The sequence below is a fragment of the Pelophylax lessonae genome (genome assembly GCF_965119305.1).
Source record: "Pelophylax lessonae genome assembly, chromosome: 10".
NCBI classification, from domain to species: Eukaryota; Metazoa; Chordata; class Amphibia; order Anura; family Ranidae; genus Pelophylax; species Pelophylax lessonae.
Genome location: NC_138777.1, coordinates 162,832,187 through 162,860,175, shown reverse-complemented (window position 1 = coordinate 162,860,175; position 27,989 = coordinate 162,832,187). Strand labels below are relative to the sequence as shown.

At 43.2% G+C, this 27,989-nt stretch overlaps 1 protein-coding gene across 1 annotated transcript in view; it reads left to right on the top strand.

The window, feature by feature from the left end:
• Positions 1 to 16,062, top strand: part of EFEMP2 (EGF containing fibulin extracellular matrix protein 2) — a 129,701-nt gene extending 113,639 nt beyond the window's left edge. The window contains exon 11 of the mRNA XM_082270181.1: positions 14,957 to 16,062. Coding sequence (XP_082126307.1) covers positions 14,957 to 15,118 — 162 coding nt within the window. The 3' untranslated portion in view covers positions 15,119 to 16,062. The remainder of the gene's footprint in view (positions 1 to 14,956) is intronic.
• Positions 16,063 to 27,989: the final 11,927 nt, after the last annotated feature.

The following is a 27,989-nucleotide window of genomic DNA, read 5'->3' as shown; positions in this document are numbered from 1 at the left end:
TTGAGACCCGCCCACCGTACATTTACTGCGGCATTCTGACACTGCTGGGCAAAGCGATGTAGCCCTACATCGCCCGCTCAGGAGACTGTAGGGGGCTAGGCGCGCTCCCGCCCCCGCTCATTACCTGGGGAACCAGCGTGTGTGACCGGCGGCTCCGATGGCCACCAGCCACTCGCGATCTCCCGCAGCAGTGAGAGAAGGACAGACGGCTGATGTAAACACAGCCGTCTGTCATTCTCAATTAAGTGATCACAGAGGCTATGTGATCCTGCTATATAGGATCGCATGTCTCTGTGATTACTTCACAAGCCACGCCCCTCTACAGTTAGAATCATGCCCCTAGGGTCACACTTAACCCCTTGATCACCAGTAATATTAACCCCTTCCCTGCCAGTGTCATTTTTACAGTAACAGTGCATATTTATAGCACTGATTACTGTAGTAATGTCACTGGTACCCCCAAAAGTGTCTAAAATGTCAGTTAGGGGTCCGATCTGTCCATGTCGCAGTCCCGCAAAAAAAAACGCAGATCGCGGCCATTGCTAGTAAAAAAAAAAAAAAACAATAAAAATGACATAAATCCTTCCCGCAGTTAGTAAATGCAATAAATTTTGCGCAAACCAATCAAAATATGCTTATTGCGATTTTTTTTTACCAAAAATATGTAGCAGAAAACAAATTGGCCTAAAATGTTAAATTTAGATTTTTACTTTTTTTTGAGAATTTCATATAAAAAAATGTGAAAAATATTGTTATTTTTTCAAAATTGACGCTCTTTTTTTGTTTATAGCGCAAAGAAAAAAAAAATCGCACAGGCGAACAAATACCACCAAAAGAAAGTTCTATTTGTTGGAAAAAAAGGACGTCAGTTTCGTTTGGGTACAGCCTTGCATGACTGCGCAATTGTCCGTTAAATTCACGCAGTGCCGAATCGCAAAATAGGGCCTGGTTATTGAGCAGCCAAATCCTCCGGTCTGAAAGTGGTTAAAAGCAGTCCAAACAGAGGGATTAGCAACCAAAATAAACACAGTCAATCCAACCCAACAAGAAGAAATAAACAAAGCAATAGGGAAACCAGGGGCATTAAACAGCTACTTGCAGACTCATTTAAACAATATTAGTAATTGAAAAGGCAGACCCATCAACCGTAAAAGAACTATAAAAAAAGTATGTACAGTACAGAAGACCAGGTTGGAGCCTAATAGAAATGAGACACAGAGACCTGATGGTGGAAAGCCCAAGAAGGATCACTGTCCTAGTGGAGTGGACTTCAATGGGTAAAGCACTTTATCTCACAAATCATAGGTCTGCACAACAACCTGTCAAATCCACATAGAAATAGTCAATCTGGAAGCTAGAGAGCCTCTTTTAGGACCTCAAGGAATAACAAACAGAGAATCTTTTTGCCTAAAATGAGCAATGGTTGAGAAGTAAACCCTGATGACCCTCACCACATACAGGCAACAGAAAAAAATCTAATTTGGGTAAATCAGTTTCAGAAAGGTAACACAATATCCACACTAATGTGAAGGGCAGAGACCACTTTGGGTAAAGGTGGGGAATTTGGGCTTAAAACCATTTTGTCTTTGTGTAAGATGAAATGGGACACCTTACAGGACAAAACTGAAAACTAAAATACCCTTCAGGCTGAAGTGACAGTCAAAAGAAGGGCTACCCTTTGGGATAGTAACATCAAGATGATGTCAGAATAGGTATGAAAGGAAGTCTTTGTAATACCAACAAATAAATCTCATTATTGTATTGGAGGCATAACAGGGGGGCACTGTGTGTAGCCCTTTGTTGAAAATTACAGATCAGCAAATGATTAGCAAGAGGACATTGGAAAAAGAGAAAATATTGCAGACAGCAAATACACTATAACACATTACATCACCTGAAGTGATGTAATTTGTTGTAGTGCATTTGTATTTTATTTTTAAATGACAACTGTACTGATTAAACGAAAAGTGTTAAGGAACAAATGTTCTATTTCCAAGTGGAGGAAAGAAAGAAGACAGCCCATGGAACAGGCACATGGGGAAACTCGCAGAGACTCACACCAGTAAAACTAAGGCAGGTTATACAGTGCCTTGCGAAAATATTCGGCCCCCTTGAACTTTGCGACCTTTTGCCACATTTCAGGTTTCAAACATAAAGATATAAAACTGTAATTTTGTGTGAAGAATCAACAACAAGTGGGACACAATCATGAAGTGGAACGAAATTTATTGGATATTTCAAACTTAGTTAACAAATAAAAAACTGAAAAATTGGGCGTGCAAAATTATTCATCCCCTTTACTTTCAGTGCAGCAAACTCCCTCCAGAAGTTCAGTGAGGATCTTTGAATGATCCAATGTTGACCTAAATGACTAATGATTATAAATGGAATCCACCTGTGTGTAATCAAGTCTCTGTATAAATGCACCTGCACTGTGATAGTCTCAGAGGTCCGTTTAAAGCGCAGAGAGCATCATGAAGAACAAGGAACACACCAGGCAGGTCTGAGATACTGTTGGGGAGAAGTTTAAAGCTGGATTTGGATACAAAAAGATTTCCCAAGCTTTAAACATCCCAAGGAGCACTGTGCAAGCGATAATATTGAAATGGAAGGAGTATTAGACCACTGCAAATCTACAAAGACCTGGCCGTCCCTCTAAACTTTCAGCTCATACAAGGAGAAGACTGATCAGAGATGCAGCTAAGAGGCCCATGATCACTCTGGATGAACTGCAGAGATCTACAGCTGAGGTGGGAGACTCTGTCCATAGGACAACAATCAGTCGTATACTGCACAAATCTGGCCTTTATGGAAGAGTGGCAAGAAGAAAGCCATTTCTTAAAGATATCCATAAAAAGTGTAGTTTAAAGTTTGCCACAAGCCACCTGGGAGACACACCAAACATGTGGAAGAAGGTGCTCTGGTCAGATGAAACCAAAATCAAACTTTTTGGCAAAAATGCAAAACGTTATGTTTGGCGTAAAAGCACCACAGCTCATCACCCTGAACACATCATCCCCACTGTCAAACATGGTGGTGGCAGCATCATGGTTTGGGCCTGCTTTTCTTCAGCAGGGACAGGGAAGATGGTTAAAATTGATGGGAAGATGGATGGAGCCAAATACAGGACCATTCTGGAAGAAAACCTGATGGAGTCTGCAAAAGACCCGAGACTGGGACGGAGATTTGTCTTCCAACAAGACATGGATCCAAAACATAAAGCAAAATCTACAATGGAATGGTTAACAAATAAATATATCCAGGTGTTAGAATGGCCAAGTCAAAGTCCAGACCTGAATCCAATTGAGAATCTGTGGAAAGAACTGAAAACTGCTGTTCACAAACGCTCTCCATCCAACCTCACTGAGCTCGAGCTGTTTTGCAAGGAGGAATGGGCAAAAATTTCAGTCTCTCAATGTGCAAAACTGATAGAGACATACCCCAAGCGACTTACAGCTGTAATCGCAGCAAAAGGTGGCGCTACAAAGTATTAACTTAAGGGGGCTGAATAATTTTGCATCTCGCGTCCAATCGCAATATATGGATTTTTTCTACAGCTTACCTGTAAAATCCATTTCTTGGAGTACATCATAGGACACAGAGCCATATTCATTACGTATGGGTTATAGACCACCTTCAGGTGAATGGACAATGGCAACCAATTAGACAGGAAGTCCCTCTATATAACCCCTCCTAACAGGAAGTATCTCAGTTTTGTAGCAAGCAATAAATAGTCCATACAAGAGGGGAAGGACCTCTGTGTCCCATGATGTACTCCAAGAAATGGAGTTTACAGGTAAGCTGTAGAAAAAAATCAATTATTCTTTATCGTACATCACGGGACACAGAGCCATATTCATTATGTATGAGATGTCCTATAGCAATGCACCTGAGGGTAAGGGGACACCATCAATACCTCCATCAGACCACAAAAGGTTTACATAGCTGCCTGCAGAACACTGCAGCCAAATGCAGACTCCTCCTGGGTACTAACATCCACTTGATACAATCTAGTGAACGTATGCACTGACGACCAAGTCGCAGCTTTGCAAATTTGAGCCATAGAAGCTTGATGGCGAATTGCCCAAGAGGCACCTACTCTTCTGGTAGAGTGTGCTTTTATCGGAAAAAAGGTGAAACCTTCCCTTATAAACCATACGCCTGGATAATAACTTGGCTAATCCAATGAGAAATCTTAGACTTAGAGGCTGCCTGCCCTTTCCTGGGCCCTTCTGGCAGTATGAAGTCTTAAGAGCATGTACTACATCAAAAGAATGTAGTAACCTTTCCTCCTCTGTTTGAGGATCTAGAAAAAAGGAAGGACGTACAATGTCCTGATTTAAGTGAAACATGGACACCAACTTGGGTAAAAAACCTGGGTGTGGACGTAGAGTCACCCTATCCTGATGTAAAATCAAGAATGGCTCTTTACAAGAAAGAGCTGCTAGTTCTGATACTCTTCTGGCTGTTGTTATCGCAATCAAAAAGACCAATTTTCTGGTGAAAAGAACCAGGGGGATATGCCCCATGGGCTCAAAAGACTGTTTTTGTAAAACCGCCAGCACCAAATTCAGGTCCCAAGGACACAATAGTGGCTTCACTGGAGGAAGCATATGTATTATCCCTTGATCTAAGGTTTTAACCAAGGAATGTGAAGCAATCAGTCTCTGGAAAAAATCGACAAGGCTGAAATTTCACCCTATTAGTGCTTAAGGCTAATTTCATATCTACCCCTACTTGCAAGAAAGCTAGAATTCTCCTGATGATACACTTGCGGGTATGACATTTTCTGGCTTCACACCAGGCAATGTAAGATGCCCAGACACTGTAATAAATGCCTCTAGAGATTGGTTTTCTAGCATCAATCAGGGTAAAAACTGCAGGACCAGGTAAACCCCGCTCTTTCAAAATTAAGGCTTCAATAGCCAAGCCGTCAGATTTAGAGACTGTAAAGCAGGGTGAAATATTTGACCTTGAGAGAGCAGGTCCGGACTCAGTGGAAGAACCCAAGGCTTTGCCACTGCCAGTTTTTGAATCTGTGCATACCAAAGCATCTTCGGTCATGCTGAAGCTACCAGGATTACTGGTTTCCCCTTTAGCTGGATTCTGCCTAACAGACACAGCAGCAGCTGAACCAGAGGAAAGGCATAGATCAGGGAAAACTCCTCCCAAGGAGTCACCAAAGCATCTACCCCGACTGCAAGTGGATCCCTGGTCCTGGACACAAATCTCTTCAACTTGTTGTTGAACCTGGATGCCAACAGATCTACATCTGGGACCCCCCAGCATTTTCAGATCAATGCAAAGATCTCCAGGTGTAAGGACCATTCCCCCGGTAACATCTGTTGACGACACAGAAAGTCTGCCTGACAGTTCATTCCTGGAATGAAAACCACGATAGGCATGGAACAACTTTTTCTGCCCAGGATAGAAAGATATCGACCTCTTTCTTGGCTGTTTGCCCACCTTTGCCTGTATTGTGTCCACAAGGAAACCCAAATATTCCAGACACTGAACCCGCTGTAATGCTGACTTTGACAAGTTCAGAATCCAACCCAAACGTTCTAGGAACTGAACTTTCTGGAAAACATTCCGGCTTAGAGCTGAAGCCGATCGATCATCTAGATAGCCTATCACTCAGGGCTTTTTTTCTCGGAGAATAGGTGCAGGAACTCCCCCCTTCTGAGTGACCCCCTTGTCTCTACCCACTACCCACCTCTGAGCACTGTACCTTGGATCCACCCCCTACCCACCTCCCATGCACAACAAAATACCTCACCCAGCAACAAAAGATCCACCCCAGCAACATTAGACCCCCCTCCCAGTAGCAACAATGGCTCTCCCAGCAACCAGTATCAATAGATCAGCTAACAATAGACCTCTACCTCAACAGGAGATCCCTATCAACAACATAAGACCCCTCAGCAACAATAGATCCCCAGCAGCAACAATCGACCCTCACACAATAACAGATCCCTACCATTGACAATAGATCCCCAAGCAGCCAGCATCAAGAGACCCTCCAACACACCCCACACCCCTTGCTATTACATACATTCAGTGCTGGAGGTGCCGGAACTGCGTTCCCCCGCGTTCCTGCTGAAAAAAAAGCCCTGCTATCACTGATATCCCTTGAGACCTTAGGACAGCCAATCCTGGAGCTAGGATCTTTGTGAACACTCTCGGAGCCATGGCCAACCCGAAGGGCAGGGCCACAAACTGAAAATGACCGTTTTCTACTGCAAAGTGTAAACCTTTGATGGGCCTGAAAAATAGGCACGTGAAGGTATGCATCCTTTACCGTCTATGGATGCTAGAAATTCCTCTCCCTGCAGGGAGGCCGTGGCTGAAAGAATTGACTCCATACGGAAAGTACAAATGTTCAGAAACTGGTTTAGAGCTTTGAGATCCAGAATAGGTCTCACATCTCCTTTTGGCTTGGGGACTACGAAAAGGTTTGAGTAAAAAACCCTGAATCGTTCGTCCTCCGGGAATTTTGTAATCACTCTTTGGGACCTTAAATGGTCCACAGCCAGAAAGAGAGATCTTCTTTTTAGGGGATCTGCAGGTATGTTTGATTTTACAAACCGAGGATGCGGGAACACCTGAAATTCCAGTTTGTATCCCTGCAAGATGGTTGTCCTAAATTATTTCTACCCAGGCCTTTGAGAACCATAGCAGCCTTCCCCCCACCTGATTGAGTGGGGGCGCCTCTTCACAAGGAAGGCTTAAAGGTAGATTTGGTAGATCTCTGGGCCCAGGGTTTCTTCTGCCCTTGCCATGAAGGCTTGGTCCTAGATCCAGACGGCTGGGGCCGTTGCAACTGCCTGGGATTAGCAGTACTGGGAGTCTGAGTGCTCAGACTAAATATCACTAAATAGGCCTTCTCCATGAAAGGCAAAGACAGCCAGCAACTTTTTACACGGTAATTTCCCAGACCAGCTTTTTAGCCAAAGGATTCTGCGCATATGCACTGTCAAAAGAGAAATCCGTGACATTTGTTGTATGGAGTCTTTAAAAGCATCCACTACAAAACAGGTAGATCTGTCAAATCTTCCACAGACTCTCCTTGAGAAGGAACCATCCTGGACACTCACTTCATACGGTCTTTTAAAGACCGACAAACTCCTATAGCTGCTACTGCTGGTTGTATCGCAGACCCTGCAACATCAAAGGAGGCTTTTAGTAAAGATTCCAACTTCTTATCAGCTGGATCTTTAAAAACCGGGGCATTATCCACAGGGCAAGTTAAACTTTTGTTAACTAAAGGAATGGCAGCATCCACAGAAGGTATACTCCATTTTTTTTTGTGAATTTTTCCTCCATAGGATACAATAATGAAAACCTTTTGCCATGATAATCCTATAAGGATGATCCCAATCAGCATACATTACCTGTTCCAAGAGTGGATGTAAGGGAAAAGCCTGAGGACTAGGAGGAGGGCACAATGAGCCTAGAGAGGAAAAAGAGATTTCAGACATCTCTAAGGGAGGTATTTCGTATCCAAACCGGACCATTTCAGTGAGAGACTGAATTGACAATCTGGTGGGATTGAGGGAATGAGTATGACTTCTCAGATCCTGACTCCCCAGAAGGGGAGAGCTCAGCTTGACCTTCTATAGGGTCATTTACAGCTACTTCTTCCACCTCCTCTGCCCAATTCTGAACTGACCCAGGGGGTGGCTCAGGTGAGGGGAATCAGCCATGTTTCCTCCCTCCTTGTGATGCTGCAATCATGCCAGCAATCTTACCCTCAAGGCTGGCTAATGCCGATGCCAAACCTTCCTTAGTGACATAGGTTGCGACAGAAACACTAGGAGTAGCTACTATGCCTGACAACCGTAATGGCTCAGATTGGCTAGTCGCCTCTGGCCCTTTAGGGGGAGTAGACACAGAGCAAGAACGGCTATAACCTTCAAGGTCTGGCGGCAGCACCATAGTGCCTCTTCCAGCTGTGCCTTCCCCCCCCCCCCCCCCCCACTCCTCTTTCAAGAGGACATTGCTCTTAGGCAAGACAAACTTGAGGTACTAACTTTAGTGTACTTGAAGCTTGTGCCTAGCTATACAGCTTATCACACAAAGCACTGATAATCCCAAAGATACAGAACCTGACTGTGCCTGTAAACATGCACCCACAGGGACTCACACAACCCAGCTGCTGCTGCTCTGTGTGCCTCCAGCCTTCTAAAAGAGGCTTGCGCGTAGGAATTACCTTCTTTTAAAATTGTGTCATTTGGGGTTGTACTGCGCATGCGCAGCGTGCTATGTGGCATGCACGTGCATGCCAATCGCGTCATGACACGTTCCTCCTGCTCCAAGCATACGCTTGTTTTTAAATGGCAAATTTTCACACGCGTGTGGACGATCCATGCCACTGAAGGGGCTGCTTGATCCCGAGCTTCCGAAGAGATGGATGCGTGGGCGCTTTCACCCAAGGCGAAAAACTACAAGCAAAACAATATGGGGTGAGAGCAGCATAAGCAACCAAACGCATTTTATAACAGCTGATACCTTACAGGTTATTAGCCCAGGGTGAAAACATTGTGTTTAAACAAACAAGGTGTGCTTTAACATAGCTGATACACCTACTGCTTTGCACAGGGCGAGCAAAAATGTTTAAACAAACCAGGTGTGCTAATACACCTATTGTCTCTTGTAGAGACTAACATGGCACTCGGTATCTGTTATCCTAAAGGAAACAGTGCATAAAAATACTTTTACAAATATTTTAAAGTGGACTTACCAGTCCCGCCTCAGGATTCTGTTTTGTAACAAGAATCCAATCTTCACCCATCACGTTGAGTTAATGTCACTTGCCGACCTTCAAGAAATGGGTCCCCCTGTTTTGAGGGGCCACTCCCCTGGACCTGTAGAGCACCCTGCCAGAGTGCCTTTGGGATTGGTTTTACCAAGGATCCAGATCCCAGGGTTCAGTGCCTAAAAAGGACAACATTACAGGCAAAATCACGTATCTGCTTTCCCGAGGCTCAGGTACTATATTTGCAGTCATAGACTTTTTTTGGATGGATCGGATTGCTAACCCCTTAGATTCAGCGAACTTTGATCGAGGTGTGTAGCATAATCTTCTTTCTTCTTCTTTAGGAAAAAACAAAATGTAGAGAGCTTCTCCACCGTGACCATCACCTTTAAGACACTGGCAAAAAACAGAGGTACTTCCTATATAGGAGGGGTTATATAGGGGGACTTCCTGTCTGATTGGTTGCCAGTGTCCATTCACCTGAAGGTGGCCTATAACCCATATGTAATGAATATGGCTCTGTGTCCTGTGATGTATGATAAAGAAATATGTCCTGGAAACAGTTCCTAATGGAGAGCCAATCCCCTGGATGCAGATGTTGGGTGTTGATAAAATCTACCTACCAGTTTTCCCCCTAGGAATGTGCACTGCAGAGATCGCTTGAATATGAAACTCTGTCCAAAACAAGTCATACCCTATCTTCACCACAATCCTCCTGGTGTCCCTGATTGATGTAAGTCACAGCTGCTGCACTGACAAACTGAATGGGACTGTATGACTGGTCAGAAAGGGGGTCCAGTGAACTAACATGCAAATTTCCAAGATGTTGCGTGCGCAGAGCGGCGATCGGTAATGCAGCGTGTCACTCTGACACACCGCATCTCCGATCTCTGTAAAGAGCCTACTAACGTAGGCTCTTTACCATGTGACCAGCTGTGTCCAATCACAGCTGGTCACATAGTACACAGGAAGAGCCGTTGATCGGCTTTTCTTAGTTTGTGCCTGACAGGCACGAGTAGAGGAGAGCCGATCTGCGTCTCTCCTGACATGGGGGGTCTGCACTGGTAATCAGAGCATTGATTACCAGTGCAGACCCTTAGGGGGGGTGCCACTAGAACCACCAGAATGCCCACCCATGACCCCAGGGATGCCCACCATGGCCACCAGGGATGGCAACCAGGGCTCAGGGAGCCCCCCAGTACCCCCCCATCAGTGCTGCCCGTCAGTGCCCTCCCCATCAATGCTGCCCACCAGTGCCCGTCATTGCCATCAGTGCCCCCCACCAGTGCCCATTATTGCCCACCAGTGCTGCCTATCAGTGCCCATCAGTGCTGCCTATCAGTGCCCATCAGTGAAGCCTATTAGTGCCCATCAGTGCCACCTATCAGTGCCACCTATCAGTGCCCACCAATGCTCCATATCAGTGCTACCTATCAGTGCCAATCAGTGCTGCCTATCAGTGATGCATATTCGTGCCACCCCATCAGTGCCTCCTCATCAGTGCCTGTCAGTGCGGCCTCATCAGTGCAGGAAAAAAAAACTTATCTATTTACAAAATTGTATAACATAAACAAAAAAAATTTTTTTTTTCAAACTTTTCGGTCTTTTTTTATTTGTTTAGCAAAAAAGAAAAAACCTTGTGGTGATCAAATACCACCAAAATAAAGCTCTAATTGTGGGAAAAAATTACATAAATTTGGTTAAGGTACAGTGTTGCATGACCGCGCAATTGTCATTCAAAATGCAACAGCGCTAAAAGCTGAAAATTGGCCTGGGCAGGAAGGGGGTGAAAGTGCCCTGTATTGAAGTGGTTAAACGAAAATTTGTCGTCTGGGGATGGAGGATAAAAATCTTGGTGTTTGTCCCTCCATTTTATTTTGTTGAAAAAGTGTACACACTAGCCGAAAATCGTATGAGTATCAACTTATCCTGGGGAAGTCCATAGCATGAAAGGTTTTCAGGGATTGTCCAAGTACTCCCAAGCATTGTAACAGGATCAGAGATTCTTTTTGAAGTTCAGGATCCGTTTGAAATTCTCCAAGGTTCAAAGTGTGAATACTTCTGCGATGAAGAAGACTCAGTACTAGTGCAAGGACCTTTATGCACACTCTCGGAGCCAAGGCAAGGCGAAAGCAAAGGCCTACAAACTGATAATGTTTTTCTCCCTCAGCAAAGTGAATAAATCACTAATGAGCAAGTAGATTTCATTCAAAACTTTTGAGGACTTATGACAGTGTTGAGAGCTTTAACTCTAATATGGGCCAAATGTCTCCTTTTGGGTTTTGGAACTGTAATCAGTTTTCAATATTAAAAAACTATGAATTTCAGTTGAAATTTCACAAAATGAAACATAGCTAGCATGCTTACATTCAGTGGGTACTGATTAGCAGCACTGGAGGGCACTGATTAGCAGCACTGGTGGGCACTAAGGGGACTGATGTCCCCCTAACAAAAGTAGGTTAATGGCTTCTTTCTTTTCTTCACGCTGACAGTGAGGGAAAAAGAAAAACCGATAACCTTCTGTTTACATCGTGTGACTGTTACATAGTTACATAGTTACATAGTAGGCGAGGTTGAATAAAGACAATAGTCCATCCAGTTCAACCTGTGTAGGTGTGTGTGACTGTAATCATCTAACATAGCCCTCAATCTCCTGATCCTTGAGATGTAAGTCTAAGAGTCTTTTGAAAGTCACCATACTACCCGCAGAAACCACCTCTTGTGGTAGACAATTCCACAATCTTGTAGCCCTAACAGTAAAGAACCCCCCACGTTGCCTGAGGTTAAAACGCTTCTCCTCTAATCGCATTGTATGTCCTCGAGTCCTCATGCAATTCCTTCGAATGAACAGCTTTTCTTCTAAGCTGAGATCCCCATTAAGATATTTATAAATTGCTATCATGTCCCCTCTCAGACGTCTTTTCTCCAGGGAAAATAAATCGAGCGATTGCAGCCGCTCTTCATAGGTAAGGTCCTCCAACCCCCTAATCAGTTTAGTTGCCCTTCTCTGGACTTTCTCCAGCTCCAACACATCCCTCCTGAGGACTGGCGACCAGAACTGGACAGAATACTCCAGATGCGGTCGGACCAGAGTTTTATAAAGTGGAAGGATTATAGTCTTATCTCTGGAATACATCCCTTTCTTTATGCATGCTAATATTCTGTTGGCTTTGGAAGCTGCCGCTTGGCATTGCATGCTGTTGCCTAATCTATCATCAACTAAGACTCCCAAATCTTTCTCCATTTTTGATTCCCCCAAGGGTTCCCCTCCTAACGTGTATTGTGCTTTTATGTTTTTGGTCCCCAAGTGCAAAACCTTACACTTCTCCACATTAAACCTCATTTGCCATGTCGTTGCCCACTCCGTAATTTTGTCCAGGTCATTCTGTAGGATATCTGCTTCATGCTGTGCAGTTATCGCCCTGGCCAATTTTGTGTCATCTGCAAAAACTGATAACGAACTACTGATCCCTTCCTCAATGCTGTTTATGAATAAATTGAACAAGGTTGGTCCCAGGACTGAGCCCTGGGGCACCCCGCTTACTACCTCAGACCAGTCTGAGTATGCGCTGTTTATTACTACCCTTTGGACACGGCCTTTTAGCCAATTCCGTATCCAAGAGCAAACCCTGCTGTCGATACCTGCAGACCTTATTTTATAAATTAAGCGCTTGTGGGGAACTGTATCAAACGCCTTAGCGAAATCCAAGTACACCACATCCACTGGTCTCCCCCTATCTAGCTCACAGCTCACTTCCTCGTAGAATGCTAAGAGATTGGTTTGACAAGAACGCCCATTTGTAAACCCGTGCTGGTTACTACTGATGATGTTGTTGTCTTTAGCATACTCTACGATATAGTCCCTTATCATCCCCTCCAAAAGTTTACATATTATTGATGTCAGACTGACAGGCCTATAATTTCCCGGGATATGTCTCTGGCCCTTTTTGAATATCGGAATCACGTTAGCCTTCCTCCAATCCCCTGGTACATCTCCTGTCCTAATACTGTCAGCAAAGATCAGGAACAGTGGTCTAGATATAACCATACTGAGTTCCTTGAGCACTCTCGGATGTACGCCATCCGGGCCTGGTGATTTGTTTGTGTTAAGTTTATCCAGTCTTTCCCTGATTTCCCCCTCTGTTAGCCATAGTGGCAAGTCCTGTGTATTACTACTAACCATACAGTCATGGTCAGTGTACCCTTCCTTTTCCTGCGTAAAAACTGACGAGAAAAAAGAATTCAGCACGGTTGCTTTTTCAGTGTCCTCTGTAACCATCCTCCCATCATCGTTAATTATGTGTGCAATATGCACTGCCCTAGTTTTTTTGCTGTTGATATATTTAAAGAATTTCTTTGGGTTTTTTTTACTATCCTCCGCTATTTGTCTCTCAAAGTTGATTTTAGCCATCTTGATTTCGTGTTTACACTTCTTATTTTCCTCCTTGTATTGCTGGAAGGCCGATACTGTGCCCTCTGATTTATATTTCTTGAAGGCCAATTTTTTTCCCCTAATAAGTTTTTTAACGCTACGGTTTAGCCAGCCAGGTTTGGCTTTGTCTCTTCTAAATTTATTCCCCATAGGAATGCACTGCAAGATGCCTTTGCTTAATATTGTTCTAAAGCATTCCCATTTTTCCTCTGTGGTCAGTGATCCCAGGGTTTGGTCCCAGTTTACCCTTTCCATCAATGAGTACAATTTTGGAAAGTCTGCCCTTCTGAAGTTTAGGGTTCTTATGTTCCCCACTTGCCTTTTTATATTGTTATTTATACTAAACTAGACTGTGATTGGCCCTTTACCCTGCTCTGTCATCAGCAGAGTCCCAAGGACTCAGCAATTACAGAGCGCGCCACCCGCGCTTTAGCCCTGTGCTCTGTGATTTCCAAGTGGTTAAGGACACAAAGCGAAAGCAGGCAGGTGTAAGGTTGGAGGGGTCATAGCCTAAAGCAGGGATCTCCAAACAACGGCCCTTCAGCTGTTGCGGAACTACACAACCCATGAGGCATTGTAAAACTCTGGCCTTCACAGACATGACTAGGCATGATGGGAATTGTAGTTTCTGAACAACTGGAGGGCCATAGTTTGCAGACTCCTAGCCTAAAGGGTGGTGGGCTTCAGTTTTCTATGTGCTTAGTGTCCATTTCTCCTGTAGATGGCAGACTAATCCTAGGTTGCTTATTTATAACCAAGCTGTGTCCCTCAATGGACGATACAGAGAAATAGGGTTGTTACTTGCAGGTTATGATGGTCAGGTAGGTCTGCTTTAGGTAGACCCTGTAAACTACTAAGCATTATTCACTTCTACACTGACCATGAAATAAAAGTATAGTGTACTTTTAGAATAAATTAGGTAGAAGTTGGCACAGACATAAAATTGTCCCTGCTGCCTCCTTATAACCTTAAAGTGGTAAGCACGTATTTTATTGCAGCTTACAAATTCTTAGATGTGATGCTTCCATTTTATTTTTTACTTTATATTTACCTGACAATCCAGCCATTATGTCTGTTGTTTTTCAAAAGAACAAGCATTCTAGCAGATATAGCAATTACAGGGGTGAGGCAAACCATTTAACCCTAACAGGAGTGCTTGAATTGATCAGCTCTTATTTATGTAAAACCTTAATGTATCCACAGGGTGTGCCCACAATGCCTGCTGGGAGACATAATTGGGGCCATCCCCAAAGCAATGAATGGGATTTTTTCCTGCATGCCCAGAAGAAGTAAGGGACCAGTCAGGAGAGCTTGCAGTGGCAGCTGTATGGCTCCCCTTGAGCTGCACACTGTGATTCTGGCAGAAATGTAGATAGGCGAGTATAAAGTTGATCGAAAGAACGTTTCAATCTTTGTTCAAATTTCCACTTGTTTTTTTACTCATCTATGGCAAGAAATAAACTTTTGGGAGTTCCCAAGCGGAATGATAAAGAGTAACTAAAGCAAAATGTAATTATCAATTAAAATCATATACGCACCAATAGTTAATTCCGGATTTAGGAGATCAGAAAATGTGTATGTATATGAACAGCTCGACCACATATTTCCACTGTGAATTTACCATTTGCCTGCTGTATATTTAAGTGTTTTCTGTGTACAGCTATACATAGTATTCAGATAAGCATAAGTTCCTGAGACCCTGACTGCTCATTCCTGTTAACTCAGCAGAAATTGTCTCTTACACTTCTCTTTTTTTTCTCCTCCAGCAAATAAACAATATTAGTGCGATGCTTGTACTGGCAGGTCCTATCACCGGCCCCCAGGAGTATGTTCTGGATCTGGAAATGCTGACCACCAACTCCCTGCTGAGCTATCGCTCCAGCTCTGTACTCCGACTGACTATATTCGTTGGGGCACATCCCTTCTAGAGCAAGTCACTGCATTATCTTTTGGGCTATAAAACTTTTCTCTTGGTTAAATATATTTGTTCACTGATATTTTATTTGTTAATTAAAACAGATTGTTTTGAAAAGGGATGTCTTTCAGTGCAAAGCAATGAAAGATATTGGCACTGTAAAAGGTTGACCACGTCCTTGTCAGTGAGGTCTTGGGTTTAACAAAATAAGCTGACAGAATATCCACAACCAGGTTTAAAAGGCTCTGACTTCAGTGTATTGCAGTGTGATGTAACAGCATAGTATCAGCTATAAACTTGGACTTAACATGGTTTCTGCTAATAGTAGTCATCTGATTATATTGCAAATCAGGGACAGCCAGATTATGCTGGGTTTGTATCTGTTGTATAGGGGAATGCCTTACAGGACTCCAAAGTGTTGCTCGATTTCCAGGCAGAATGCTGTAGATACAACATACTGGGGGCTCATGATTATAAGCAACAATTAGCTTTGTTAAATACATAGCATGTGTTAATGTGTTGTTCATGGATAAAGGTCAATGTTGTTTTGCCCTGTTTTCCAGCAAAAAAACCTGAGAATTAGGATTACTTGATGTACAGTGAGTTGACCGATGTCCACATGCCACTACTTCTCAAACCAGCCCTTGAAGACAAAGCACTGAAAGTTTGTACTTTAAAAATGTACACAGGTGCATTAATACGCCCCTTTTTTTACATCCACTCTAAATATTTCACCCTAAATTCTGAAAAGAGCACTGGAAGATGTCCAGAGGACTGGAGAGGAGAAAATCTGCCATATGCAATGCACCAGACACTAAAATATAATGAGTCCTGCATATAAGCATAAGCACTGATTTAAAAGTGATGTCATGATGTGAGGGGCAGTCTCAAATGGGATGACATTTCTTGACTAAGTTATTCCAGAGTTAATTTTTTGTGGAATTCATCAAAAAAATAAAAAAATTGGCAAAAATGTTATGAACCAGTCAAGTTTAGACATTACCATGAATGTCAAAGGATGCCTCATTATGATCGTCCCAATTTTAGGTGTATTTTTTCTTTAAATGTACGTTGACATATTTACAAAGGCTAAAGTACAAGGACCATAACTCAAGGGATGAAATCCTAAAATGTCAATGTAAATGTGATATAAAATGTGTCCTGTTAGTCCCATTCAAGGCAACTTCAGTTTTAATGTGGAATGTAGAGATAAATGTGAGGGAAGAGGTGCCCAATGCACATCCTCTCTACTGAGTGTGAAATACTAACTGTGTAAGATTATATCATTATTGTTCAGCCTCTGTTTCCCTGTCCTTGTAAATTTCTCCTCTTTGTACAAGTTTTTTTTCTGTATTACTAAATATTACTGTTCATCAATAAAGAGAAATAAATGATGGCTAAATTATCATTGTCTCTTTATTATCATCAGTCCATTAATAAGGTAACAAAAGACCCCTCTAGTATGTTCTGGGACTGTCTTTGGTCTCTTTCTATTTGGACATAGTAAGATCAGGTGTGATGAGAACTTACAAAGAGGCAAATCACCTCAAATGATTGCTCAATATTTAAAGAGATGGCACTGCTATGCCAGAGAATGAAACATGTATGGTTTTGCAGGCCACATTAGGGGCCAAATTCAAACAACTGCGTAGCTGTTGAATGCAGATCAATGGAAAGACATCCGAAAAACAATCATTTCCAATATGTTCTATTCACATTATAATGCTGTGCATGCATGTCAACGGACATCAGCGCACATTAAAATGTGACTAAAATGGATGGAGATGTACATGGGAGAAGCTCTGGAAGAGGTCGCTGTACTAACAATGCAACTTTAGTACAATGATCTTCCCGCTGAGCTACTGTGTTCTAACGTCCCCCCCCCCCCCGCCAGAACACACTGGTCAGAGCTTGTAGCCATTGGATGAGAGTGCTAATCGGATGCCAATCGGCTGCTGAGATTGGCTTCTGTCAAACAAGGGTCCATACACACGGTGTCTACTGTACCGGCTGATTTTGGCTGATATCCTGTTCTTGTAATGCATATTAAACCGCATTGTGCTTGTGCGGTGTCATTTTTTTTACCTTTCTATGCTGTAAGAAACCTGGTTGTTCCTGCCTGTTCCTGTGTTCCCCTAGGTGTATTGACCACAGTAATCAGGGCAGCTGCATGATGCTGTGGTCAGTTTACGTACCTCCATCAACCCACAGTCTTCCTCTCTCTGCCTGTATGCTCCTGTGTGTGAGCCAATCTCCAAACCCGCTCTGCCTCTCCTGCCGCTATTCTGTGTGACAGTAAAGTAAAAGTGCTCACAATTACTGCCAGCCCCTCTGTTATAACAAAATATACTACACAGTGTATGTGGTTTCTTTATGTTATTTTATTCTGCAGCTAAATACCTTATTCCACAACGCCGATGTACAGTCATGTGACCACCTGGCTGACGTCAGAGGGGAATCTCAGCCCTTGCCTCTGTAGTCCATACATCAGGAAAGGAGAGCAGCGGCAGTCACATGACCGCACATTGGGGATGTGAAAAAGGTATTTAGCAGGAAATTAAAAAAAAAAAAACACATACACTGTGTAGTATAGTGTGTTATAACAGAGGGGCTGGCAGTAATTGTGAGCACTAATTTTACAACCACTTTACTTATACAGGGGCTTGCATGTTCCCTGTTAAGGTACTAGAATACATCTGGCTCACTCCCCCAAGAAGTGTTTTAGGCCCTTCCAGGTTTTTACATTACCTCATAACTCTATTTAAAAGCAACAAGAATGACCAATTTTAATCATCACACTGCAAAGATTCCATATTATACATAGTATGGTGACTGGTCTAGGAGTGCCACAATGAATGCTGCTTAATTGTGTCAGTGTTTTGCAGAGCACGCACTGTGACTTTAAATGTCCAACAGAAAAAACAAATGTAAGCTCAGCTTCTGCATTTCAACCTCCTCAGTCCCTATTCACTTAAACAGGGAGTAAAGACAGGTTTTCCACTTCAAAAGTTCTTTGGATTATTTAAAAATCCCAAAACATTGAGTTGTTTTACTCTAAATTCTATAATCTGTAAAATCTGTTGTGTGTACGCAACTGCTCAGTGAGGAGTGCATGTGTGCAAAATATTGCCCTTAATTTATTTAATATAATTACAACAATAAACATTGATGGCCCTACAGACAATATAATATTTAACATATGGCAATTCAAAAGTAGCACTGTGATACTACATAACAAAACTAACTAAAACAACAAAACAAAAAAACATTGAGTGCCAAGTTAAGTGGAAGACACCACATTTAAACATTAAATAACAGTCTCTCATGTCCAGAATCAATGTCCCAATATGGTGAAACCCAAATACTCCTCCAAACTGCACACCAGTGCTTCCATGCTCCACCACTCCCAAACAGGCAGGAACTCACCACAAATATTTTCCTCTCCTATTACATATCAGAAAACTGCGGTTTGTACATTTATGTTGCACTCAAACTAATTTATCCAGTTCCCCAATGTCAAGCCTTTCTTTTGTGCTGTAAACTGTCCAATCATGGTTATGCAAAAAGTAAGAAAAGACTCCAATAGCGTAATCCAGTAAAAAACATACCACTTTATTAAAAGAATAAAACAAGGATAAAACACAATACTTGCATAGCAGTCCAAATCTGTACCAGTGGCCAATCATAATGTGCATAGAACAGGAAGCAGCCGCCCGCAATAATGCTTTCTCACCCTACTTGCAATTCACAATTTCACTTGTTACATGCACATTTTGATCCTACAGCATGAGCGCAGAGAAGGAAAGGCTAAGATTATGTAATATTTAGAGTGGAACTAAACCATTGAAAAAAGTTGTGCGCAAGTAGCTTTTTATTATAATTTATAAAAGATGTTTTGCGCTTAGTGTGAAAATGTTTTCCGAGCTGCACCCACTAACCATCTGAATACCAGGATTTCAAAATAATCTATATACACATATAATAAGTGAACATCAACACAAATTAATTTTAACAGTAATACATATACTAAAAGTGAACCTGTTCCCCTGACACTGTTTGATGGCAAAACCTGTTAGACCGGGCTTGACCGGTGACGTCCTCACACCTGCCGAGTTGATGGTGGCAAGGCGTTTTTATCTAGTGTTTGTTTATCTACCTCTCTAAGTACCTACCTTTAAATAAAGATGTTTTAGCAGTTTTCTATGAATGATGATGCTGTCCAGCCCGGTATGCTGACCTTTGGAGTTGCGGAAGTGTACAATTGGGCAGTTTTGCTGTGAATACTGGTTGATGTCTAGAAACTTGGTATTTACATGCTCACTTTATTTCTTTTAAAGGGATTAATACCATCTGGTAAGCGGCCATTTTTACTTGTGATGAAGGGCGCAAGGTGTCTGGCTGTTTCTTCAAAATTATTTCACTTCAACAGTGGATGGTGTCCTATTCCATTTTATTGGGACATTTGTTTTTTCTCCTTAAGTAAATGCACACTGAAGAAATTTATATCGCTGGACTTTGAACATATTTTTCACTTTTAGTATATGTATTTAACCACTTGCCGACCGCCGCACGCCAATCTACGTCGGCGGTCAGCCCCTCACAGGCAAAGTGACGTAGGGCTACGTCACTAGCTTGTGAGGGTCTAGGGAGCGAGCGCGCGCCGCCGGAGGCGCGCTCCCGTGTGGTCACGGACCCCCCCCCGCGCGTGTGACCGGCGGACCCGATGTCCGCCGGCCACTCTGCGATCGGCGGGGGAGAGGGAGAAAGTCAGGCAGCTTGTGTAAACAAGCTGCCTGTCATTCTCCCCTCTGTATGAGAGCTGATCATATGGATCTACTATGTAGATCCGTTGATCACTCTGCATACAGCTGAAGCCACAGCCAATCACAGTTAGAATCACGCCCCTAGGGACACACACAGCCCCTCCCTCTCAAATAAAGTTAACCCCTTCACTACCAGTGTATTTTTACAGTAACAGTGCATATATATAGCACTGATTACTGTAGAAATGTCACTGGTAACCCCAAAAGTGTCAAAAATGTCAGTCAAGGGTCAGATCTGTCCGCCGCAATGTCGCAGTACCGCAAAAAAAAAATCGCAGATCGCCGCCATTACGCGTTAAAAAAAAAAAACAACAAAAATGACAAAAATCTTTCCCTTAGTCAGTAAACGCAATAACTTTTGCGCAAACCAATCAAAATACGCTTTTTGCGATTTTTTTTACCAAACATAGGTAGCATAAAACAAATTGGCCGAAAATGTTAAAAAATTTTGATTTTTACATTTTTTTGGGGGGGAATTTCATATAAAAAAAAAGGGAAAAATATTGCTATTTTTGCAAAATTGACGCTCTTTTTTTGTTTCAAAAAAATCGCACAGGTGATCAAATACCGCCAAAAGAAAGCTCTGTTTGTGGGAAAAAAAGGACGCCAAATTCGTTTAGGTACAGCGTCGCACGACCGCGCAATTGTCCGTTAAAGTCACGCAGTGCCGAATCGCAAAATAACCCCTGGTCGTTTAGCAGCCAAATCCTCTGGGGCTTAAGTGGTTAACGTAAAGAAGGGGAAGGTAAAAAGTGGCGCTGCCAATGATGTGTGCAAAAAAATTATAATAATAATATAAATGTAAGTGTACAAACCTTTTAAAGTCAATCAAATAAAGTAATTCCAACACATGTAAACCCTGTGAATAAACAAGTAAGTGGTATCACTGAAAGACATAAGACATTCCTGTGATGCAGGGAAATACAACTAAAACAAAAAATATTTCAAAAAGTGAAAAAACAGGAAAAACATATATATATATATATATATATATATATATATATATATATATATATTTATATACCTGCAGTAAAAAATATATGCAGTAAAGAGTCCACAGTCCCAAGTATACAGTGGGTACGGAAAGTATTCAGACCCCCTTAAATTTTTCACTCTTTGTTATATTGCAGCCATTTGCTAAAATCATTTAAGTTCATTCTTCTTCCTCATGAATGTACACATAGCACCCCATACTGACAGAAAAACACAGAATTGTTGACATTGTTGCAGATTTATTAAAAAAGAAAAACTGAAATATCACATGGTCCTAAGTATTCAGACCCTTTGCTCAGTATTTAGTAGAAGCCCCCTTTTGCTCTAATACAGCCAGGAGTCTTTTTGGGAAAGATGCAACAAGTCTTTCACACCTGGATTTGGGGATCCTCTGCCATTCCTCCTTGCAGATCCTCTCCAGTTCTGTCAGGTTGGATGGTAAACGCTGGTGGACAGCCATTTTTAGGTCTCTCCAGAGATGCTCAATTGGGTTTAAGTCAGGGCTCTGGCTGGGCCATTCAAGAACAGTCACGGAGTTGTTGTGAAGCCACTCCTTCGTTATTTTAGCTGTGTGCTTAGGGTCATTGTCTTGTTGGAAGGTAAACCTTCGGCCCAGTCTGAGGTCCGGAGCACTCTGGAGAAGGTTTTCGTCCAGGATATCCCTGTACTTGGCCGCATTCATCTTTCCCTCGATTGCAACCAGTCGTCCTGTCCCTGCAGCTGAAAAACACCCCCACAGCATGATGCTGCCACCACCATGCTTCACTGTTGGGACTGTATTGGACAGGTGATGAGCAGTGCCTGGTTTTCTCCACACATACCGCTTAGAATTAAGGCCAAAAAGTTCTATTTTGGTTTTATCAGACCAGAGAATCTTATTTCTCACCATCTTGGAGTCCTTCAGGTGTTTTTAGCAAACTCCATGCGGGCTTTCATGTGTCTTACACTGAGGAGAGGCTTCCGTCGGGCCACTCTGCCATAAAGCCCCGACTGGTGGAGGGCTGCAGTGATGGTTGACTTTCTACAACTTTCTCCCATCTCCTGACTGCATCTCTGGAGCTCAGCCACAGTGATCTTTGGGTTCTTCTTTACCTCTCTCACCAAGGCTCTTCTCCCCCGATAGCTCAGTTTGGCCGGACGGCCAGCTCTAGGAAGGGTTCTGGTCGTCCCAAACGTCTTCCATTTGAGGATTATGGAGGCCACTGTGCTCTTAGGAACCTTAAGTGCAGCAGAAATCTTTTTGTAACCTTGGCCAGATCTGTGCCTTGCCACAATTCTTTCTCTGAGCTCTTCAGGCAGTTCCTTTGACCTCATGATTCTCATTTGCTCTGACATGCATTGTGATCTGGAAGGTCTTATATAGACAGGTGTGTGGCTTTCCTAATCAAGTCCAATCAGTATAATCAAACACAGCTGGACTCAAATGAAGGTGTAGAACCATCTCAAGGATAATCAGAAGAAATGGAAAGCACCTGAGTTAAATATATGAGTGTCACAGCAAAGGGTCTGAATACTTAGGACCATGTGATATTTCAGTTTTTCTTTTTTAATAAATCTGCAACAATGTCAACAATTCTGTGTTTTTCTGTCAGTATGGGGTGCTATGTGTACATTCATGAGGAAGAAGAATGAACTTAAATGATTTTAGCAAATGGCTGCAATATAACAAAGAGTGAAAAATTTAAGGGGGTCTGAATACTTTCCGTACCCACTGTATATGACCAAGTTCTTAATATGTAGATAAACCTTCAGTGGAAATCACACACATAAGCTTCTTCATCAAAAAAGTGACAAGTGAATAAAGGTGACTAGTGCCTTAAAAATTCAGTGGGGGATAAGTGATGTTCACTTGTGCTCCCCCCCTTCGGGTCCACACTCACAACAGAGTCGCAACCTTGCAGGGGTAAAGAGAATTTAGATATAAGCCAGACTAGATCCTCTCTCCTCCTACTCCTCGTCCATCTGGTTTCTGGGTCTCTGAATGTACTTACGCACAGATGGGTAGACAAAAGAAATAACCCTTAGTATAAATCTATAAAACTGGGTTTATTATATTAAAAGCAGCTGAATGCACACTTACAATTGTGCCATATAATCAAAGCATGTAAAAGTACAATCTCCAGGGTGCTGTACGTTCCACGGACTGGGATATCCGAAACCGGAGGTGACGTAATGACGCTCGAAGCACCACCCAACACGTTTCGCCAGATAGAAGTCATCAGGAGTGGCCATCTTTCTACACCTCACGTCCTTTATACCCTAAGGTTGCCCAGCAACAATAAACAATATACGAGAGGCCAAATTGGTTTAAAACACTGTCTAACTTAATGAGCAATAAGGGGCCAATATCGGAGTCTCCACTATACCTTTGGACGTTTAACACTCAGCTGCAAATTTAACAGCTGGATGTACTCACTCAAATATCCATGATGTGCCCGGTAAATGATCAGGCTATTACTAAGATATACCCTGATATGCAACACTCAATCTTATGTGACTATACATGCCACTAACGGCTTATGTATAGATCCGGTCCGTGCAATCCTTCCACCTATACAAGTAAAGGTTCAATGAATGTGGAACACTATCATAAAAATAAATCAAAAGAATCAAATATAATTCTACATATGTAAGAATATGCATATAAGGAAAAAACTTCTAATAAAAAAAAAAAAAATATATATATATATATATATATATATATACATACACACACACACACATTCAAGAAATTAAAAAATAATAAAAATAAATGATTTTAAAATACTCTTTACATTTGGATACCTAATCAGAAATAAGGGATGAGACATATACCTACAGAGTCAGAAAAGGGAAAAGAAGAGAAGAAAAAAGTGCCATCTTGTACATATAACGGAAAATTGTTACCAATACTTACCGTAATTTTCCTTACCTCGCTCTGCGTCATGCCTTTAAGACTAAGGGTTAACCCCGCCTCCCTTTCCCCCCCATAGGACATCCCTCAATACAGCATAAATGGCAGGCAGTACCTGGTGGAGGTGTTTGGTAAAGAGCTCACGGCAGACCAGGGAGGGTATGTGTTGGCATGACGCCGACCCAGGAAAGGAAAATTACGGTAAGTATTGGTAAGAATTTTCAGTTTCCCTGGCTCTGCATCATGCCACCAAGACTACGGGACCTAACTAGCCAAACCCAGGGAGGGAAAGAATACATCATAGACAGCAGGTGCTGTTGCAAAAAAAAATTTTTTAAATATCTTGACAGAGCAGAAGACAATACTGAAGTCCCCATCTGAGTGTACTAGGATGACACCACATCCAGCTCATAGTGCATTATGAAGGTATTAGGAGATCTCCAACTTGCTGCCTTACAGAATACGTCCGCCGATACCTTGGCCCAAGCTGCCCATGAGGATGATATTGCCCTTGTGAAATATGCCCAGGTCTCCTGAGGAGGGGGGGGGGGGCTTTCAGGGAGTAAGTTATTTGGATCGCCTTAACTATCCATGTAGAGATGACTCTTGGAGGGGCAAGCATACCCATCCTGGGCCCCTTTGGAAATACAAAAAGAGCATCTATCTTCCGGAACGAGACCGTTCTGGCCAAATATGTTTGCAGGAGAGACTTCATAGCCATCTAGGGTCTTCCAAGCCTGACTGAGAAGGTGAAAAGGCTGGGAGAACAGACTCCCAATTAAAATGGAAATCTGACGAGACTTTAGGCAGGAACTTCGGAGAATGCCGCAACACCACGCTGTCTGGAAGGAAGGTGCAGAACGGCTCTTTGCAGGAGAAGGCCGCAATGTCTGAGACCCGTCTACCCGAGACTAAGGCTGTCAAAAAAACATCTTCAATGTCAGGTACCATAAAGGACTTTCTGAATCAGGAAAAAGGGGTTCTTTAGCAACCCGCTCAAAACGAATAGTAAATCCCATTTTGGAAAGAAAAGATGAATAGGCGGGCGTATCTTGATCGCCGCTCGGAGGAATCGGACTACCAGAGACTCCTTTGAACATGGGGCATCGATAAGGGCCAAAAGTGCTGACACATGAACTTTAAGGTGTTGTAGCTTAGTCCTGTGTCAAGGCAGGACTGCAGGAAGTCCAATGTATTAGCCACCGAGGGGGAACGGAAAGAAAACCCCCATTGAACTGAGAAAGTTTTGAACCTTTGCCACATCCTATAATAAGTGGCCTTAGTAGAATTCTTCCTGGATGACAAAAAGGTGGACATTAGCGAGTCAGAGAGGTTTAGGCCTTGGAGCTTGCTCCTCCCAAATTCCATGCAGTCAAGGCCAGACGGGCCGGGTTGGGGTGAGTGTGGCCGTTGCAAATGAGAAAACCTCTGGTTTGAGGAAGCCTGATTGGAGGACAAGCCACCAGGTGTAATGTTCTGGTACCTTTGGGTACCCTAATTACTCTTTCATAAGTGTATGCACCCCACCATTCTCTTTAGGTAAGGTGCGCATACACCTTTAAGACTGATGCTGTCATCACTGAGCGCCGGACTGGATGGCTATTTAGATCGCCGGCTCTCACTCACGTGTTCGTTCAAACTGCTTTGTGCCTTGATGCTAACCTGTCTTGAAGCTCACATGCTTGCAAGCATACCTCGCTGTCGGAACCACGCTGCGCTAATCCCTGTATCCCGCTACCGGATCATCCGCTCTTGCCGAACCTCTCCTCTGCTACATTGCTATTAGTGATAAGTACCCCACAGGGGAAACCTCTATAACCTTTATACTAAAGCTTACACTATCTAGCTCTGCATACTAAGGACTGTTACTACATCTGCATTATCTAAGATTGCTAGCTCTTGAGCCTACTACCACCTGTTCTTGCACTGGGTTGATCTCTCTTGTATGTCCACCTGCTACTCTGTCATCTACTACCATACATGATTGCTAAACCTATCTGCATCCCATCTGCTACTATCTTACTTTCAAGAACATTTCCTTTCAAGTGTCTGTCATCTACCATCTCTACCCAACCTGTCTCTTCAGCCTATCATCACAGTGTTACTATATACATAAGTCACTCTAGGAAACATCTTATTGAGTGTGTGTATTTACTTGCTGAATTGAGATCATCCACACATGATGAGTCATTGAGAGTTGGGAATGGTGTCTCAGCGTTTCTCTACATGACTACTGAAGTGGAATATTTCTGCAGCTGAAAATCCACATCATACGTAAAAACGCAGGAGCGTTACACCAGGTGACAAAGAAGGGGAAACCATGGCCTATCACAATAGCTGGTATTCCTTCCTCCATGATCTTCAGTAATGATTTGAGGATCAGAGCAATTGGGGCGTTAATAGATAGACTTGCTTGAAGCCCCATTTCTGAGGGAGCATCCTGGGCCAGAGCTTGCGGGTAGAAGAAGCGGGGGAAAAAAAGTGGGGCACTTAACAATTGAATGATGTCACCATTAAATCTATTTCGGCAACCCCCCATTGAGCAAAAATTCTCGCCAGATACTTCTGATTCAGCATCCATTTCGTGTGGCTGGAGAAGTACCTGCTCAATTGGTCTGCAAGGGTATTCTGCGGGCTCGGGAGATGGATAGGTGCAGCAAGTGGGCTTCTTCAAAAGAGAAGAAGATTTCCGCAGTAATCTGGAGAAGTTGCAGACTTCTTGCCCCCCCTTGCTTTACAATGTACAACACAGCCGTCATAAGTTTGACCCTCCTGCCCTGAATTACGGGCAGAAACATCTTCAGCGCCTCCCTGGCTGCCCTCAGTTCTAGGAGATTTGAGGAACTTGGCAAACGCTGGTCCCACGCTTCCTGTACTTTCAGTTGCAGGCAATGCACCCGCCCAACTCTGGAGGCTGGCGTCTGAAGTAATTGTGATCCAGTCTCCAGGGTTGATGGACCTGCCCAAGGAGAGGTTGCTCCTCTTGGTCCACCACAGAAGGTTGTTGGAAATGAAGCGAGGAATTTGGAGTTCCTGGTTGAGGGAACCATGGCACCACTGGCTCAGAAGGCAGAACTGAAACTTCCTCGTATGCCCCTGTGCCCAAGGCACCGCCGAGATACAAGCTGTCAGGAGACCCAAAAAGCTCATGCCCCAGTGAACTGTGACTTCTCTTGAAGACATTATCTCCACGGTCTCGGCACAGACTTGATCAACCTTTTCCTTTGGAAGGAAAATCTTGTATTGGACTGTGTTGAAAGCCATACCTAGGTAGATGAGGCACTGAGACGGAACGAGATGGCTCTTCTACACATTCACCATTCCCCCGAACTTTGATAGGGTATGCAAGACCTGATCCTGGTGGTCCATGAGAAGACTTTTGGACTGAGCCAACACCAGGACATCGTCCAGATAATGAAATATGCGAATACCCCTCTCACGTAGATACTGTAGGCAATAACCGCCACTAGGACCATTAAAAAGGTTTTCGGGGCCACGCTGAGGCCAATGGGCAGGCATCTGAACTGGAAATGGTTGTCTTTGAAGTGGAACCTGAGGAACCGTTGATGAGCTTGGGACACCGGAATGTGGAAATTTTCGAGATCTATGGATATCATCCAATGGCCCCTCTGTACTACTGAGGAAATGGTCCTGATTGATTCCATGTGAAAAGATTATTGCTTGAGAAAAGAGCTCAGGAACCTGAGGTCTAAGACGGGACACCATTTGCCTGATGTCTTCTAAAAAAGAAACAAGGGGGAATAAATTCAGCTGCCTTCTTCCAACTTCGGAACTGGTACTACGGCTTGCTGAACCAGCAATTCTGAAACATAAGATTCTAGCGATGTTCCTTTTGTTGCAGATATCTAAACTTTTGTTGAGACAAAAAAGTTTGTTGGAGGCTGACTTTTGAAGAGAAGGCGAAGCCCTCTGTGAACCACCTTCAGGACCCATGCTTCTGAAACTCTCTTTGACCAAATCCTGCCAAAATGGGCTAGTCTTGGCCCCACTGGCAACATCTGGGCGGGCAAACACTCAGAAGGACTTAGTTGTGGTCTTGGGGGGTTGAGAAGCCTTGTGCTTTGTTCGGTCCATAAAGGAGTTGCGAGGACACCATGTAAAGTGGCTAAACTCTCTCCCTGGACGATACGATCTTGCGTTCTTAAACTGCTCTT